Source organism: Rattus rattus, chromosome 11, assembly GCF_011064425.1.
Source record: "Rattus rattus isolate New Zealand chromosome 11, Rrattus_CSIRO_v1, whole genome shotgun sequence".
NCBI lineage: Eukaryota > Metazoa > Chordata > Mammalia > Rodentia > Muridae > Rattus > Rattus rattus.
The window spans coordinates 22,263,121-22,281,834 of NC_046164.1; the positions used below are offsets into that span (position 1 = coordinate 22,263,121).

At 47.0% G+C, this 18,714-nt stretch overlaps 2 protein-coding genes across 5 annotated transcripts in view; one reads left to right on the forward strand and one right to left on the reverse strand.

The window, feature by feature from the left end:
* Nucleotides 1-14,942, forward strand: part of Wdr19 (WD repeat domain 19) — a 63,092-nt gene extending 48,150 nt beyond the window's left edge. The window contains exons 27-36 of the mRNA XM_032916233.1: nucleotides 177-289; nucleotides 1,811-1,879; nucleotides 3,490-3,567; nucleotides 5,704-5,800; nucleotides 7,088-7,212; nucleotides 9,756-9,837; nucleotides 10,947-11,097; nucleotides 11,651-11,774; nucleotides 12,533-12,609; nucleotides 12,892-14,942. Coding sequence (XP_032772124.1) covers nucleotides 177-289; nucleotides 1,811-1,879; nucleotides 3,490-3,567; nucleotides 5,704-5,800; nucleotides 7,088-7,212; nucleotides 9,756-9,837; nucleotides 10,947-11,097; nucleotides 11,651-11,774; nucleotides 12,533-12,609; nucleotides 12,892-13,000 — 1,025 coding nt within the window. The 3' untranslated portion in view covers nucleotides 13,001-14,942. The remainder of the gene's footprint in view (nucleotides 1-176; nucleotides 290-1,810; nucleotides 1,880-3,489; nucleotides 3,568-5,703; nucleotides 5,801-7,087; nucleotides 7,213-9,755; nucleotides 9,838-10,946; nucleotides 11,098-11,650; nucleotides 11,775-12,532; nucleotides 12,610-12,891) is intronic.
* Nucleotides 14,943-16,043: 1,101 nt separating this feature from the next.
* The window catches only part of Rfc1 (replication factor C subunit 1), a 73,717-nt gene continuing 71,046 nt past the window's right edge, over nucleotides 16,044-18,714 (reverse strand). For 2 of the 4 annotated variants that reach the window (XM_032916161.1, XM_032916159.1), the window contains exon 25: nucleotides 16,044-17,375. In XM_032916161.1, coding sequence (XP_032772052.1) covers nucleotides 17,292-17,375 — 84 coding nt within the window. In that variant the 3' untranslated portion in view covers nucleotides 16,044-17,291. Of the gene's footprint in view, nucleotides 17,379-18,714 lie in introns of all 4 variants that reach the window. The other 2 variants (XM_032916160.1, XM_032916158.1) reach the window with 1 other exon arrangement.

An 18,714-nucleotide genomic window follows, 5' to 3' on the forward strand; every position in this document is an offset into this window, starting at 1 on the left:
TTTGAGTAGGTTTTGGGAATCAAACTCAGGTCCTCCAACAGGAACAGCATTGTACTTCCCCCAGCCACGTCACCTGCCCCAGCCTCCTGTCTTCAGACATCTCTCATCGATACTGTTTTTAGATTGGCAATGAGGTGTTCTACTCAGATGCTGTACTCCCTGAACGTGTGTTGTAGGTGCTGAAGACACAACTAATGAGGACTATCAAAGCATCGCCTTATATTTTGAAGGAGAAAAGAGACATTTTCAGGCTGGAAAATTCTTCTTGCTGTGTGGCCAGTATTCACGGGTTGGTATTTGCCAAGGAAACATACCCTGACACCACAGGAGTGATTGTAGGAAATTAGAGTATTAGAATATTAGATGCCAGTATGCTCCCAGACACTGAGACTTGAAATCTCAGCATGGCTTCTCTTGGCACTGGAGGTCAGCCTGGGCTAAGTACATACTATCAGTGAGCTCCCACATCACCCCTCAGAGCCAGCTTTGAAATCTCCTCCCTCGCACATACATACACAGGCTCCCCACAATCTCTCACTTCTGCCCCCCTTTAGTCTAAGTACCATCAATGTAACCCCAAGCCAGGTTTCCCTGCATCTGGTTACATAGTGCACTGTGCTCCAGCCTCTAGTTTCTCTGCTTCTAAGTCATCCTTTTGCTCCCCTAGTAGGACTCACTTTGCCTAAGGCAAAGTAGAGGCACTGGGGTGAGGTGACCGTGACCGCTGAGTCATCTGCATCTTGCCTGAGGCAGCAGGTGCTGCTGCAAACTACAAAGTGGCAAACCTGAGCCTGCAGTGCCCAATCACAGGGTCCTTCAAGAGAAACAGAAGTCTAAGTCTCCCCACTTCAAGATACAGGCCCAAGTATTTGTATAATGCCTCACTGACCAAACATGTGTGTGAGTGCCGTCAGTTTGTCATTTGTAGCCGTTTAGAAGATGTCCAGACCCCATGTCTGACATGCAGCCTGGGTATCCCACGCTGGCCTCAGCTGTTTCTGTGGAAGCACGCCTCACGAGACACTTGCAGCAACGCCTCGCCAGCTCAGCCTCCATCTGTTTCCTCAGTGACCACCGCAGACTTCTTCGTTCTGCACATCTTTGTCCCCCAGTGACCTTCATGTCATCCCTCCACACACACAATCATCTTTGCCTCCTCAAAACACCCAGAACCAACTTCCCACATAGCCTTTGTCTTGTTTCTTCACAAGTGTGTGTTTACGAAAAGACAGCGCCGTGTTACTGTCACCTGCTGGCACCTACCTCCTCAGAGTGCATCGTGTCAGGCTCCCTACTGTTCTTCACAGACCCCAGCCCAGTCCCCCAGAACAAGCAGGGTGACAATAAATGTTAAATGAGGGAACTGGGAATTCAGCCATAAGCATGTCTGACTTCATGAGAAGCACACATAAGGCAAAACCATGAATTAAATAATTAAATCTTCCAATGAAAAAGAACACATTTTACATTTCCCTTTCATCATAAATCAGAACTAGAGTCCTCATCTGAATCCTTCCATCTAGACTCAGCCTTTGAAGTAGATCTGCCAGTGTGGTGGCATACACCTTTAGTCCCAGCATTTAGGAGACAGAGGCAGCCAGGTCTCTGTGAGGTCACAGCCTGGTCTGCACGGTGAGCTCCTGGCCAGCCAGGGAGAGAGACACTGTCCCACAAAAACAGGCAGAAGACCCAGGGCTGCACAGGCCCCTGTTTGAGATCAGGGCACTCACCCGTTTCACCTGTTTTAAAAGCTGACTTTCCCAGTGCACCAGGCCTGACAAATTCTAGCTGCTGCCCTCTCTCATTTTAGGCACTGAAGCACTTCCTGAAGTGCCCAAGCTCAGAAGATAATGTGGCCATAGAAATGGCGATCGAAACTGTAAGTCAGTGCTGAATTGAAGCTTTGAAGAATGCCAAGAACTCTTTGTTTGTTTGTTTGTGTGTTTGAGCCCTTGGAGGAGGAAGGAATGAAGCTCAGTTGGTAGAGTGTACTCAGGAAGCCCTAGGTTCAGTCCCCAGCACTGCTTGGTGGCACATGCCTATAATCCCAGGAAGCGGAGAGAGAAAGAATCAGGATTATCATCTGCCACATAGTGAGTTCGAGACCAACCTGGGCTACCTGAGACCCCTGTCTTAAAACCAAACAGAAATGTCAAATACATGGAAAGATTTACCAAACTGAACAACAAACTCCTTATAGCCATTGTCAAACTGATGGCAGTCAACACACAATCCTCATTCACAGCCCCATCCTCTTTCCTGAGTTGTTTTCCAGCAAACAGGTTTTATTCTTTTCTATCAGGGTAAACCATCCAAGTCCTGAAGACCCACCCTGAAGGTCGTCCTTTGGGTAGAACTTGCTTGTAGTAAATTTGACAAATGTTATTCCATTCCCCTAAGCCCAGGTCTGCAGCTTTCACACTGGGGGAGGTGAAGGTAAGACCGTGAATCCCAGGAACTTGCTGGGCGGCCAGCCTGGCTGAAATGGCAGCTTTGGGCATAGTCAGAGACCCTGGCTCAAAAACATAAGGTGAAGAACACTGGAAGAAACCTGACATTGCCATTGGCATGTGGTCCACACACATGCATACGTACGCATATCTGTGAGCGTGCGTACACACACACACACACACACACACACACACCAATATTTGAGTTCAGACTCTCAGAATAGAATGCTCAGCCTGCATAAGATCTAGTGTGTACTCAAGATATGGAGCTGCTAGTCACTACTCTTAAGAGGGGTTTTGGTGGTGGTATTGGTGATAGTGGGCTTATTTTTTTAATTTATCTTTATGTGTGTGGGTGTTTTGCATGTTCATATGTCTGTACATCACCTTTGTGCAGTGTCTGTGAAGGCCAGAGAGAGCATCAAATGCCCTGGGACTGGAGTTACAGATGGCTGTGAGCTGTCTTGTGGGTGCTGGGATTTGAACACAGAAGCCAGTGCTCTGAGCCAACTCTCCACCCTCTGTGTGTGTGTGTGTGTGTGTGTGTGTGTGTGTGTGTGTGTGTGTTTAAGATTTATTTATGCATATGAAGGAGGAACCAATGGAAGCCAGAAGGTGCAATATCTCTAAAGCTAGAATTATAAGACAGTTGTAAGCTGCCTGATGTGGGTGCTGGAATTAAACTAGAGTCCTCTGGAAGAACAGCAAATGCTCCTAACTGTTGAACCATCTCCCCAGCCCCTCAATGTTTTTATTGAAACATCCACGAAGTATATCCTCTGTGTATACACAGAAAAGATCCACTTTGATACAAGCAGCTAAGAAACGCTAAAGCCTATAAGTATGTCGTTTTATTGAGGAAAACTACACAGCAGTGAAAAAGGACTCCGGGAAACTGTGTTTCATGTTTACTCAGATCGTTAGTTTTTTAAATTCCATTTTCTTAGCAGAAAGTTGTTTCATCTTCTACCCAGCCCTCACTCCCCATCCCTGCTAAGTTTCAGATGCAGATTTTGATGGTTTCTCTCTTGTGAAACAGGTGGGCCAGGCCAAAGACGAACTGCTCACCAATCAGCTTATAGACCACCTGATGGGGGAGAGTGATGGCATGCCAAAGGTACGAGAGGTTCTGCAGTGTGGGTGTCCGTGCCTAGTATTGTCTTCTCTGGACTTCTGTTCACATGTCATAACTTGGCAGACTTATACAGGTGTCACCCTGAAAGTAGCCACAGTCATGTTAGGAGGTGGCATAAATGCCACATGGACCTGTGCAATAGCTGGCCCCCATGTAACAGTCCCCCCATGTAATAGTCCTCCCCCCATGTAACAGTCCTCCCCATGTAACAGTCCCCCCATGTAATAGTCCTCCCCCATGTAACTGTCCTCCCCATGTAACAGTCCTCCCCTTGTAATAGTCCCCCCATGTAATAGTCCCTCCATATAATATCCCCCACGTAACAGTCCTCCCATGTAACAGTCATCCCCATGTAACAGTCCCCCCATGTAATAGTCCCTCCCATGTAACAGTCCTCCCCATGTAACAGTTCTCCCTTTGAAACAGTTCCCCCATGTAATTGTCCCTCCATGTAATAGTCCCCCCATGTAACAGTCCTCCCATGTAACAGTTCTCCCCATGTAACAGTTCTCCCCATGTAACAGTCCCCCGCCATGTAACAGTCCTCCCCATGTAACAGTCCCCCCATGTAACAGTCCTCCCCATGTAACAGTCCCCCCTATTTAACAGTTTAACTGTCCCCCCCCCATTTAACAGTCCTCCCATGTAACAGTTCTCCCGTGTAGTAGTCCCCCATGTAACAGTCCTCCCCATGTAACAGTCCCCCCCCATGTAACAGTCATCCCCATATAACAGCCCCCCCCCATGTAGGAGTGCCCCTGTGTAACAGTCCCCACCATGTAACAGTCCCCCCCAATGTAACAGTCCTCCCATGTAACAGTCCTCCCATGTAACAGTCCTCCCCATGTAACAGACTCCCCCATGTAGTAGTCCCCCCATGTAACAGTTCCCCCCATGTAACTATCCTCCCCATGTAACAGTCCTCCCCATGGAACAGTCCCCCATGTAACAGTCCCCCATGTAGTAGTCCCCCATGGAACAGTCCCCCCATGGAACAGTCCCCATGTAGTAGTCCCCCCATGGAACAGTCCCCGCCATGTAACAGTCACCCCATGTAACAGTCCTACCCCCATGTAACAGTCCTCCCCACCCAGTTTTTTTTTTTTTCTTTTTTTTTTTCGGAGCTGGGGACCGAGCCCAGGGCCTTGTGCTTGCTAGGCAAGCGCTCTACCGCTGAGCTAAATCCCTAACCCCTCCACCCAGTTTTTAATAAACTGTTACAATTTTATTTATTCTATAAATTGTGTAAAATAATCATTGAACCTGTTGGCTTAGCACTGAGTCCTAAAAACAAGTGTTTTTCCATATTTTTAAAATTGTAGAATTAATATAAAGTCATATTAAACATAAGTATAAATCACTATAAGGTCAGGGTGTAAAAGTGCATGTGAGAATCCATGGTCCCTGCAGGTTACTGCAGGAGATCTGCCTTCCCCATTGGTGAGGAAAGGTGTGATGCCCGAAGAAGTGCCCCAGAGCCCTTTGTACCCCTCTGCCCTCATGTGCAAAGCCATCTGCTGTGACAGACTCTAGTCACTGGTGTGGAGAGACAGCAGTGCCCTCATCGTAGGGAGGAGCCTGACTCTTAGTGCCCCTCACCTTATCGTACAGATGAAGTCATGTAGACCCAGAGGTGCTCGGTGACTTGACAAGACAATCCCTTGTTTGCTGTCCCACACCCTCTCCTATTATGTCTACTAATTTTAGTAACCTGGAAACCAGTCCTGAGTACACAGTGAAATTCTTCCATTTGGAATCAAGGGGAAAGTGGTCACTGGGGATTATAAACAAGATGTCTATGGGTGTTAAAACGTTCATTCTCCAGCCCAGGAGAGGCTGTGTGGAGCAGGCCTCCAGGAAGAGTGCAGCTGGGTCATTCTGCTCCAGAGCCTAACTGTCCCTTTCTGAATAAGGAGACTGAAGGGTTAGCTCAGTCACACTTCCTAACCACTTAAAATAAGTGTCTGTCGATACCAAGCCAAGCCAACTCACTGGCCTTTAAAAACCTCCCTTCTGTTGCTGGGAGCTCAGTGTGGTTGTGACAGAAAGGCACAGTTACGGGTGTTTCTCTGCTTGGCTAATGAAGAGAGTGATGTTTGCTACTGGTTTGTGCACCAGGACGCCAAGTACCTGTTCCGCTTGTACATGGCACTGAAACAGTACCGTGAAGCAGCCCGGACGGCCATCATCATCGCCAGAGAAGAGCAGTCTGCAGGTCCGTTCCTAACACTAACTGGTTTCTGAGGTGCTAGGGCTCAAACCCCGAGCTACTTCTCCAGCACCAGGTCCCTGATCAGTTTTTCTACCCGAACAGGTAATGGAGTAAAAGCCAGAAGAGAGTACCTAGCTTATAGCCTAGGCTTGCTCTGACCCCAGAGAGCCAGCAGATCACCTTTTCCAGGACTCAGAGAAGGAAAACGCACTCCCTGACCCAAGGGATATGCAGTAACTGCCGAGGCCCTTTTGCTGGGCTGTTTCTTCCTTACATGTGCAGTTTGTCTCTAGGACCACTCCTGTCCTCTCAGTACCCCTGACAGCATTTCCCTCAAACTGCGTGTACTTGGCCTTCACACATAAGAGATGTTGGATATCATGTTGTATCATTATGGACCTGGTTCTTCATAACCTTCAGAACTACTTCCTAGAGTCTGGAGACTAGTTCTGTTCTCTTGCGTGTTCTGTAAGCACTTATTGAATACGTCAGTGAACCTGTCTGGGATCATCACTCGTTTGCTTTCTGCTCATGTTGATCTGACTCCTGCTGTCTCTCAGATGCATGCCAGGAACTCAGGACCCAGAGAGACCTGGGTGACAGCTCTGCCCCTGAGGTTCATGAGTTCAGAGTTGTTATTCAGGGTGACAAGTGCTAGAGTAGAGAAAGAAATATGACCAGAAGGGAGCAGGGCCTCCTAAAGACGAGGTGTGGGCAGAGATGGAGGATGGGGCTGAGGATAAGATTGGGTAAAGGACTGGAGAGCAAGAGATGAGGCTGCTGCCTGCCTGGGAGGCCAAGAGGGCTGGGAAGGAGCAGGCCAGCTCCAGCAAGGGTGTGAGCCTGTGCTCAGAACTTTAACTGGGCTGGACTGCCTTTAGGGAGGTCTGCTGTTGTGGTACTGGGGGTTGCAGCCTCTCACACAGTAGATAATCCTGCCACTGAGCTGTGACACCCATCACACTGAAGGGCTGGGGTGTGGCCTGGGGGTGTTGGCTTGAGGTTTTGGAAACTCTGACCTCCTGATGAGGTTCAGAAGAAGGTTAATCAGTACAGGGCTACGGAAGAGTATGGGGGTTCTAACTATGGGCCTGAGGAGGCTGAAGGACTCAGGACTCAGTGCACTTTGGGGATAACCTCTTAGACACCAGCATTTTTTCCCAGTGACTCACTGGATGTTAGTACCATCAACAAAATAGAAAAACCTGTTAGCAGCATGACATACAAGTGGACTTACTTGTAAGGTGAGGTCTTACATCTTCTGCGGTAATACCATTTTCTCTTTCCAAGGCAACTATCGGAATGCACACGATGTTCTTTTCAGTATGTATGCAGAACTTAAATCCCAGAAGATCAAAATCCCCTCAGAAATGGCTACCAACCTCATGATCCTGCACAGTTACATACTCGTGAAGGTGAGGCCGGGGGAGTGGAGTGGGATCTAAGCTGCCAGGAGGTTCCCACAATGGACCTCATTCGGGTGCTCCTCCATCTCAGCCAACTCTTGCGTCTCCCTATTCTCAAGTAGCAAAAGCAATGTACAGGCCAACTGCAGTGTGGCCTCCTTTATATACCAAGGACAAGAAGTGAGTAGGACAACAGGGACTGGTAAGGGAGCAGCCGGAGAGCCCAGCAGCAGTGGCTTCCTCCTGGGAAGGATGAGACGGGGTGGGGGTTCACGGCACCAAATTCTAGTAACGGGAGGAAGAAAGCTGGGGGCAGCTTCTGCCATGTGTACTTTCCCATGTTTTGGTTTTGTTCTTGTCTTTGAACCAGGGTCTCTCTACGAGGTCAGGCTGGCCTGTTACTAAATGTATATTGGGCCTTTTTGTTTGGTTTTGGTTTTATATTCTCTGTATGTGGGGAATGAGCAGGGCCTCGTACATAATAAATAGACAAGCACTGCATCCCAGCCCTACCTAGGGTTTTCTCTTTGTTCTGTTATTAGCTTTAAGATAGTCCTGCTGGTTTTTCCTGGCTGGTCTGGAACTTACCATGTAAACCAAGCTGGTTTTGGAACTTTCTACCTCTGCTTCCCCATTGCCAGTGCTAGGATTTCAAGCATGTGCCACCATCCCTAGTTCCTCTGTTACTAAGATTTACTTATTTGTATTTTTCATTGTGTGCATCACACACACACACACACACACACACACACACACACACACACACACACACACACACAGAGCATACAGAAACCACAGGCATTGGATCCCCCTGGAGCTGGATTACAGGTTATGATCCACTCAACACTGGTACTGGCAGCGGATCTCTATCTGAAGTCTGTCGAGCCATCTTTTTAGCTCCCCCACCCATATATATATATATTACACTAAGGTCTTTATAAAGATGCAGACAGGCTTCAGTTTACTTATTTTCCCAAAAATGTCAGTACTACCAAATTTCCTCTCTCTACATTGGTGCTAAATCAGTTTATCTGTCCAGCCCAGAGAGCTCATTTAACCTTGATGGTTCCTCATACAGTCAAGTTACAAAGGATTAAAGCCCTAATTACCAGCTAATTACTGTCCAACAGAACTTTCTAGTAACAGAACAGTTTACGCTGACCACTGTGCTGGCCCCTTGCCTGGCTGAGGAACATTTGACATGGAGCTGGGGCAGCAGGTAGCATAAACTTTTAACTTTGTGTAAATGTTAGATTTGCATAGCCATGGTAGAGCCTATAGGGCTGAAACACTAATTCTAAAGAGTGGATATTTAGATCCCAACATTCAGCTCTGGGAGTGCAGTTCCCTTGGGCCATCTGGAGGGACCTCCTGGGGTGAGGGAAAGCTGGAGAGGCAGAGAGGTCTTTGCCAGCTTCAGGCATAAGGAATGATGCCAGTGTCTCAGGAGTGCATACCCAGCAAAATGAAGGCAGAAGTGAAGAGAAATTCAGTCAGCTCTCCTGGGCCTGTCACTCCCTCCATGGCTGAGCATCCTTGTGACTTCACCCTTAGTGTCCCGTCTCTCACACTAATAGGGAGCACTGCCAGAACTTTCTAAAATCTGTGGCTGGTATCAAAACCACTTAATCCTTGGGCTGGGCATGTGGCTCTTTTAACCCTCGCACTTGGGAGGCAGGAGCAGGTGGAACTCTGAATCCCAGGATGGACTGCTCTACAGAGTGAGTTCCAGGACACACAAGGCTACCTAGAGAGACCCTGTCTCAAAAAAGCCAAACCAAAACAAGGCAGGACAGCGGTGGTGCACACCTTTAATCCCAGGGTTCAGGAAGCAGAAGCAGGCAGATCTCTGAGTTCAAGTCTACAGTGCAAGTTCCAGAACAGCCAGGGGCTACACAGAGAAACCCTGCCTTGAAAAAAAGAACAAAACAAAGATGACAACAAAAACAAAACCGTTTAACTCTGTCAAGGCTGAAGAGATTAATGCAACATTGTCACAGTATCTTTGTGGCTTTGAGGCTGGGCATCTCTGCCTCCTCCACCTGCCTCCCATCCCACCATCAGCCCTCTTTGTTTCCCAAACCCCATTCATGGTTGCCTCGCTCTGGCCCTCACTTCCCGCCCTAGGCGGAACTCACTTCCTTTCACAAGCCTTGCGCTCTTCCCCCTTAGACCTTGACTCACTCAGCTCTCAGGTCTCACTGCAACCTAGCAATCTGTTGGCTCCGAAAAGGCCAGTTTACCTGTTTTACATAAACGATGGACTGACCAAGGATCTGAGTTTACCTTGGGTGGCCCAGGACAGAAGACAATACTAAGCGTAGCTGTGTGCCAGGGACAGGCTGTTGAAGGACACGGGACAGAGCCACAGTGCCAGGGACAGGCTGTTGAAGGGAAAATAGGAAGCAGAGCCCAGTACCAGGAGTCAGGCAAGGCTTGAGAATCTCAACTTAGCCATGTTCTGGACCACAAGCAAGGAGTTGTTTGGGGAATGCAAGCATGGACTGGAGCTAATATAAGGCTGCAAGAACGAAAGGTATAATTTGTTTCAGATTCACGTTAAGAGTGGAGACCATATGAAGGGGGCACGAATGCTCATTCGGGTGGCCAACAACATCAGCAAATTCCCATCGCGTAAGTTCTGCCCCAACAGGGCTCTGTGCACACCTCAGACCCCAGTCAGCTGCTGATGCGTGCACTTCCCCTAGGCATGTTCACAGTTCCGTGTTGTTAGATCTTACCCCCATGATTTCAGGAAGCAGTAGGCTGGGGTTCCTAAGACCACCCCAAAATTGGACACTTCCCCCAGAGCCTTGTACTCCCAGACCTCTGCAAGGCTGAGCACGTTAGTGTTGTAGCTAAGGTCTAAGTCAGAACAACAGGGTGCCTAGAGCAAAGCCTAAAAGAAACCAAGTGCAGGAAGAAGCTTTTCAGAGTCCCCTCTGGGTATGATCACACAGGACCTGAGTGACACGTCTGAAGTGTGTGTGCCGGGAGTGCATTACATTTGCAACCCAGGGCTCCTGCTGGCAGCTGGTCACATAGGAGGCTCCTGCCTGGCATGTTCTCACTGCCAGAAAGCAAGTACCACCCCACCCATACATGAGTGCCTCAAGCCCTGGTCAGTCTGGAAATGGGGACCTTCCCCAAAGCTAGGGCCCCAAAGGCAGGCCCAGTGTTTAAGGTCCTTCTATTGGTAACTGGCTCTGAGCTTGTGCGTACATGTAACTCCTGTCTCTATTTTATAGTAAGCCAGGGCAGAGGGAGGTAATGTGCCCACGATCACAGTGGTATCTCATGTTTCCAAGCCTAGTAGGACATGGCTTCTGGAAAGGTCCCTCTCTCCTGGAAGGCCTGTCATTAAACATTCTTAAATGAACAGACAATGTGGCAGGTGTCAACACACTTGTTGTAAAGAACTAAATGTTAAACATCTTAAGCCATTTGATCTGTTACAGCTGTTTAATCACCATTTGGTGTTAATAACATGTACGTGAACGCACAGCACTAGGTTCCAATAGAACTTTAATCTCTGGATGCAGAAATTTGAACCTCACTTAACATGTCACTTAAAATATTTTGGTATTTCCTTCAACTGTTTAAAAATGTAAAAACCATTCTTAGTTCAGGGGTCACACAAAAGTCTAGAGGGTCCGAGTTCACCTCCCTGTTGTCTGTTTTTGAGATATCTCACGTAGCCCAGACTAGCACGCCCTCAGCGCTTCCTGCTGGCTGTCTTGCAGACATCGTGCCTATCCTGACGTCTACGGTGATTGAGTGTCACAGGGCAGGCCTGAAGAACTCTGCGTTCAGCTTTGCAGCCATGCTGATGAGGCCGGAATACCGCAACAAAATCGATGCCAAGTACAAAAAGAAAATTGAGGCGATGGTCAGGTAAGCGAACAGCCATTTCTACTGCCCAATCCCAGCTTCAGGGGTAGGCTTCAGATGGAGCTTCTAACTTACACGTGCTTCATAGAAGAGTGGGATAGGGCGAGTCACCACTGATCTTCAATTTTTAAAAAGGAATAAGCTATTACAGTCCTTTGAACTACACTTACATGAAGTGCTCTAAAGCCAAACATGGCTTGTAGCCACTGTACTGGACAGTCGAGAATTAGGACAAGCGCACTGGCCTGGAAAGGTTTGTTAGCATCACTGGTGGCCTTTACCATCAATACACACAAGATGCAGAGGGAAAATCCCACTTGCCCACCAGCAAGGAGACGGTGAGGCCTTCTGTGCTCCGTCTCCCTGTGCAGGGCTGGGAATGCCAGCTGGGCCTGACCAGGCTCACGCACACTTCCTCTTCCCGGGATCTGCGCGCTGGCTGCCTAATAGCTGGGAAGTATTTGAGCCTGTGAAGAACTAGCTCTTCCAGATAGCGCTTTCTCTTTTCCCACTGCACTGCAAGGAATCAAGTGGTATTTGTAAACACTTTCTCCAGGAGGCCAGATACCTCAGAGACAGAAGAGGCCACGACTCCATGTCCCTTCTGCCAGTTTCTTCTCCCAGAATGTGAGCTGCTCTGCCCTGGCTGTAAAAACAACATTCCCTACTGCATCGCAACAGTGAGTCTCTGTAATGGCCCTTCCACTTCTGCACTTACCTGACGTGTCAACGCTCCCTTCACTTTCCATATCCATACGCTCTTCTGACCCATTCACCACATTTAAAAATTCCATGGTGGGCAGAGGTGGGGTTCAGAGCACACAGGAACCATGGGGTGGAGGAGGGCCCTCTTCAGGAGTGCTAGGCAGCGTCAGGGTTGTGCTTTCACACTTTTTCTGCCACTTGCTGGCTTTGTAACTCTGCCATCTGTTTCTGCCTGTGCTACCTTTGCGCCGAGGTCAGCTGCACTGGTGAGGTACCACACCTGGCATCCGTGGCATTTGTAACTGGTAGTTTTATTTCACCATTAAGACATCAGGCCGGTGTGGATGGTACACACCTTTAATCCCAGTACTCGGGAGGCAGAGAGGCAGGCAAATCTCGGAGTTAAAGGCCAGCCAGGTCTACAGAGCTACACAGAGATATCCTATCTTAACCTCACCTCTCCAAGACCCACCATCAGAAAATTAAAATGTCAAATTGGTCCACCCCTTAGCTGATGTAAGCTGTATTTGAAGGGCCAGACTTCACATGCTGAAGTAAGAAGCCAAGCCTAGTCCATCTTAACCGTGAGCCTAGGTCAGTCCAGCCCCAGCCCTTCAGCTGCTCTTTCCAGGCAGTCGCCAGCGCTGTACATGAACAATGGCGTCCTGTCAGAAGCCTGGCTGTGGCTGTGGCCTGCTCAGTGTTCAGAGATGACAGACTTCACTCTTTCCAGGGCCGACACATGCTGAAAGACGATTGGACAATGTGCCCACACTGTGGCTTCCCTGCGCTGTACTCAGAATTCAAGATGTAAGTAACACAATCCCAGTACCACAAGGGAATTCAGAAACAGGACTTTTTTTTCTGCCACTCCTTTGCTTTGAGGACCCCTCACTCCATATCCCTAAAGATCCTTAGGGGTCCTTTGAAGGACCTTCTGTAGCCTGAGAGCATTTTCCCTCAGAGAATCTTGTCACTCTTCGTGGATGGACATGTTAAGAGGAGGTGGAAGATTTTCCCATTAGCTTAACCCAAAGATAAGGACATGTTAATTATATATCTCATTTACTCTGTATTTATCTCCCCAAACAGATTGCTAAACAGTGAGAGCACGTGTCCCATGTGTTCAGAAAGATTAAACTCCAGTCAACTGAAAAAAATTACAGATTGCACCCAGTACCTACGGACGGAGACGGAGTAGTCAGCCAGCCCAGGTGAAGGCCCGCACGACCTCCTTCCAGGCCCCGAAGCCCAGCACCTACAACGCAGCTTAATTCTTCCTTGGCACCGACTCCTTTCTGTGTAACATGTAATTGTCAAAGTTCAACGGCCCTGACAAGCTTTTCTTTTCTTTATTTAAATGTTAAAATGCAGGTAATAAGGTTTTCCAATTGGCAAAGGTAATTTAGCCAAGCAGCATCATGAATTCTAACTAGAATGTATTTTATCAAACTATGACGAGTTTTTTTTAATCAACCCCTTAAAACTAGAGCCAGTTTCCTTTAAATGCAAGCTTCTCAGTTGACGATTTACTACACAAAGTTTGACTTCCAGAGATTTTTACGTTTCTTTTCCTGTCTTGTTGTAGCCACACAAAGCTACATACATACTCCTCCCACCTCACTCCAGGGTCAAGGACTTTCTCAGGGGAAGGGGAGGGGAGGGGAGAGGGATCCCTAACCTGGTTAAAATGGAATCCTAGGTCACAGTCACGGGTTCATCTCCTAGTCTGAGTCTGACTCAGTGTGTAGGAAGCAGGGCAGAGCGTCATTTCATGTGCTTGTCGGCCATGTGTACATTTCTCAAAGTTCTTAGTCCAGTTCAGAACTGGCCTGCCTTTATAAGTCTATGTCAGTTTTATGATGTAATACTTGTACATTGTTACATATTTGTGGGCTTTTTCACTTTCTAGCTATCTTTCCAACACACAAAAATACCAAGCTCAGGTCATGAGGACCCCTTTGCCCCATGAGCTACTTCACAGGTTTTGAAACCAGGTTTCACCCTAGACTGGGCTGGCCTTGACCTTGCAGTGTCCTCCTGCTCCACTCCCAGGTCCTGGGATCACAGGCTTACGACACCAGCCTCACCGCATTATTATGAGGACGTCTGTTTTCCTTTTCAGAAGGGCCTCCAATCTAGTTAGCTTTCCCTTAGTTTTCTAAATACTCAAATTTTATCAAATGAATTGTTCTTCCCTTTATTCCATTTAGTAGGTTATATTGATTTTTGAGTGCTAAAATCAAGTGTCATTCAGGGGATAGATTCACCTCAGCATGACGTGATTTCTAGCCATCCCCAGCATGGTGCACACACAGCGAAGGCCCTGAATCTAACCCGGCAGATTTCTCTTTCACAAGCACCCCGAGCTGCTTTCCAAATCTCTGGGCAGTTAGTTGCTTGTTGTATTCTGTCCCGACTTTACAGCACTGTGGGGAGATAAGTGTGTATCTCTGCCATGTTAATGGAGCCCCCAGGCTCTATCCAAATCCTGCCCTACATGGACACATGTGACAGATGATGGAAACTGCCACACCAGAGCTCTCTGAAGCCATGTCTTCCGTGAGCTGGGATTATACACTGTCATGTTGTCTCCTTATACAGTGAGCACTGTTGGAGCCACTGCTCCCTGGCTGAGAAGGAACCTCTGTCTGATTTCAAGCAGCCTCAACATTTTCAAATCCCTCACAGGAGACTCCATGGTAATGTCCAGTAGCATGTGGTATAGCACTGGTCAGGAAGCGCCATATTGTTTGTCTGAAAGTCGGGAAATGAGCAGGAAGTCAGCTTTATTACCAGGAAGGCCATTTTACCTGAGGCCCTTCTAAAGGTGTCTGTTTGTCCCTTTCTTAGACAGTGCAGCTGAGTAGATGGCATCTCCCCTCAGGAAGCTGTGCCCACCCCCAGTAGACATAAAAGAATGATTCTCCTTGGATACAGAAAAATGAGACAGGCCAACATATTGGGCTGCTGCTGTGACTACAGCGCACAACCTGCTGTTTACTCCAATTGTACATTTCCTCTTCCAAGGCCTGCATATTCTGTGCTCTGTACCATTAATAGTGCATGAATTGTAAATACCAAGATTTTTCTAATGACTTTTATATTTAAGTGTCTCCTTTAAAATAAAATTGTTGACTAGATCCTTGTAACATTTTCCTGGACTTGGATATGTGAAGAAGGTAGCTTAGCCAGGGCAGATAACACTGCACAAAGTCACCTTTTAAAAGTGAGCAAGCTTAGTGTCGCCTGCTCACCCTGCTGCACAGTGTAGACTTGTATCAGCTGATCTCCTGTTGTCTTAAGTGCCACACTCACTCGCAAGACATCTGTACTTTTCTTGCCATGACCTATGATCAATGTCACCAAAGCCTGAAGAGCCAACAGACACGAGTCCCCGGAATCAGGTGATTAGGCTTCACATACAGTAACCAGCAACTGAGCATTAGCGACAGTACTTAGGGACCAAAATGCCATGTTTTCTGGTTTCTGAACACCCACCCTCATGGCTCCTGCTGTATCTGTTGTCTTAGGGGCTCACCACACAATACAACTTAATAAAAACACCTCCTCACACCACTGGGGAGGAGTCCTGGCCACCCGGCACCAGGGAGACAAGCAGGCCGCACTCTTGAGAGTCACGAGTCTCAGCTTTCACGTGTGAGCACACTCAGTCCAGAACTACAGGAAGATAATAACTCCAAGAGGTCAAGTAATAAAATTTATCAAAAAGGACTACGGGAAATTGTGAGACAGCATCTAAGCAGCCATGACTCAATGTTCTCCATAGAGCGCTCAGAGCACATGGGCAGCGAGGGCACCACAGGTCACTTCAGGAGCTGCTAGGAGACTCAATCCCACGCAGACATTTGGGTCCTCATCCTGCTCCCACCTTCCTTTCCTTGCACCGTCACTTCATTCACGTTTAGGGGCTTCAAAGGAAGAACCCAACAGACTTCCATTGCCATCCTCATGTATTAAACAGCATATTTACCATTTCTAAACTTTATTCATTTAAATTATAAGTGAACTGAGTGGGCAAGCACTATGCTTTGTTCTGAAAGCAAGCGGATTACCAGGCCATTCCTGGAATGCTTATCCAATGGAGAAACATGACCTGTTTGTCTCAAAGTAACAGAAATGGAAGAATGTGCACTCGAGAACCATCTACATCCTCTGGGTGAGGAAGCCTTCACTGCAGCAGCCAATTTCAGCACAGAAGAGAAGGGCAAGACTCAGTAGGCTCAGGCTTAAGGCAGTGTTTTATTTCCATAATGAACCGATCTCCACGAAACACACTCCACTGGTTAACACACTTTCAACGTCTCCAGGTCTCGTCTCCCAACAATGCCATGAGTCCTCAGAGACAGAGCATGGTCCTTCCTTTATATTCTTTTTGGCATTTACCTCACAGAGGCAGCATAGACCTCTGAGCACTTTCTGATTTAAAAAGAACTAAACAGCTAAAGGCCAGGTTATGGCCACAGCTCAGGGTCCTTCAACAAGCACAGTTCTAGACACAATCTGAAATTCCAGTAGGGCTTATAGACGCCATCACAGGACAGCATTTCCCGGCCAGGATGAGCCTGTGGGTCTGACCCAGCCTAGACTCTGTTTCAACCTGAGGGTTAAGACTGCACGGGGACAGGAATGTGTAGCAGTCCCGTGTCTACTCACCCTGACTAGCCAAGTGGCCTGAGACTACCTACAGCAGCAATGTGGTCAGTGCAAAGGGATGCTGGGAACTTGAGCTCTGACCCTTCACTTGCAGAACTGCAATTCACAGAGTTAGTAAGAAATGCTGAATATTGTAATCCAACCAAATTAATAAGGAGAGTATTATACCAGCATAATAGTTTGCTATACAAGGTGACAAAAGTGACCCATGCATCACATGGACACCTGATTCCTGATGCACTCTTTGCGAGATACCTGACTACAGACCAAGAATGCTCGGCTCCAGCTGATGGGTGCTTTGGATTAAGGTTTATTTACAGTTTGACCATAAAATAAGAGCTACCATGTTTTTTTTAAAAAAAACAAAAAAAAAAAACAAAAAAAACAGCATCGGCCCTCTAAGGCCATTGGAATAAACTTAAGCGTTGGCCCTCTAAAGCCACTGGGATAGACTTAAGCTACAGAAGAGGCCTCAGTCCTGCTGCACCCAGTCTTGGTATGGTCAACTAAAATCTGACTCCAACACCTGTGCACTTCTACTTTTGAGTCTACAGTCACCTCGAGTCCCAGCAGTCTAACAGTTGGCAAGGGCACTGCAGGGCTGGGACAGTCCTGTCCTCCTCTATAAGAGGTGCACGAGAGCTGGCTAGTTAGACCTTCTCGCTGTACCGTCCTTTACAATGGGACCACCAGGCCACTCCACTGTGCTACACCAAACCTGTTACTCTGGCAAAGGGTGAGGCTTTCGGTCTCTAGACCAGCTGAATTAGTCGAGAGGGTAAGTTAAAAGCAGTTATTGGTAATGAACAAGGGCTTCATTTCTTCAAATTTTTTCCTTTTCCTTTTTTGGACTCCTTCTCTTTTTCTGATTTTGAAGGCTTTGAAGATCTCGTCTTTTTCTGCTGGAGGAAACACACAGTTAATACCCTGATGAGTAATGACACACCAACATAACCTTTCCCTACAATATAACTAGAAAAGCGAGGTCACGCCGATGCCTCTGAGAAATGACAAGCAAGTTTTCAGCCCTGAACGGCAACAGCACAGGAGCTAAGCTGCACCTCGAGTGAGCCAGGCTCCTGGATTTAGAACACAGTGTTAGGAAAGCCAGAACAAACAAGTGAGGAACTTCCCTTTCTTTAAATCTCTCACAGGACATCTAAGCAGTCATTCTGTGAAGAGAGAAGAAGCCAATTCAATTGCAAAAGGCCTCTGTCTCCACAGGCAAGCTACACAGGAAGACAAAGTGAAAGGTGGAGGAGGCTATGCCCCTGTCTCAGGATTCCATGCCCCATCTAACCTCTACTAGCAAAAGACAAACAGTTTTACTCTGATAAAATTTTATATGCAATTTGATGGCTACCATAAAACACAAGAAACAAAAGTAGGCGAAAGGTTGAAAGTGTTTTTCTGTTAATGCACCCGTGGTTTGAAAGCATATACTAATATATGCTTATACTAACACATGCATATACTAATATATGCTTATACTAACACATGCATGTACTAGTATATGCTTATACTAACACAGGCATATACTAATATATGCTTATACTAATACACGCATATACTAATATATGCTTATACTAACACACGCATATACTAATATATGCTTATACTAACACACGCATATACTAATATATGCTTGTACTAACACACGCATATACTAATATATGCTTGTACTAACACACGCATATACTAATATATGCTTGTACTAACACACGCATATACTAATATATGCTTGTACTAACACACGCATATACTAATATATGCTTGTACTAATACACGCATATACTAATATATGCTTGTACTAATACACGCATATACTAATATATGCTTATACTTACAGTGCTTTTCTGGGGCATCTGAGATGACTCCGGTAAAACACTTCTTGCATGAGCTTCAAAACCTAAGCTCAGATCCTCAACAGCCACACAAAAGCAAGGCATGGCAAGCAGTACACATCTCTAACCTCAGTGCTAGGGAGGGGGACACATGCAGACAGACCTTAAGGACTCGCTGGCTAGCTATCTAGCCAAAGCAGCAAGCTCTGGGTTCACTGTGAGGCTCTGCCTCAAAAACTAGATAGAAATAGAAAGACACTTGACCTCTAGGTTCCACATGTGCTTGAACATACACATGCGCACACACACACATGTGTACATGTACTCTTCCTGTAGAACAACATAACTGTGATGGCCTATTTTCATGCCATAAGTTAGTTCACTTAATAAAAAT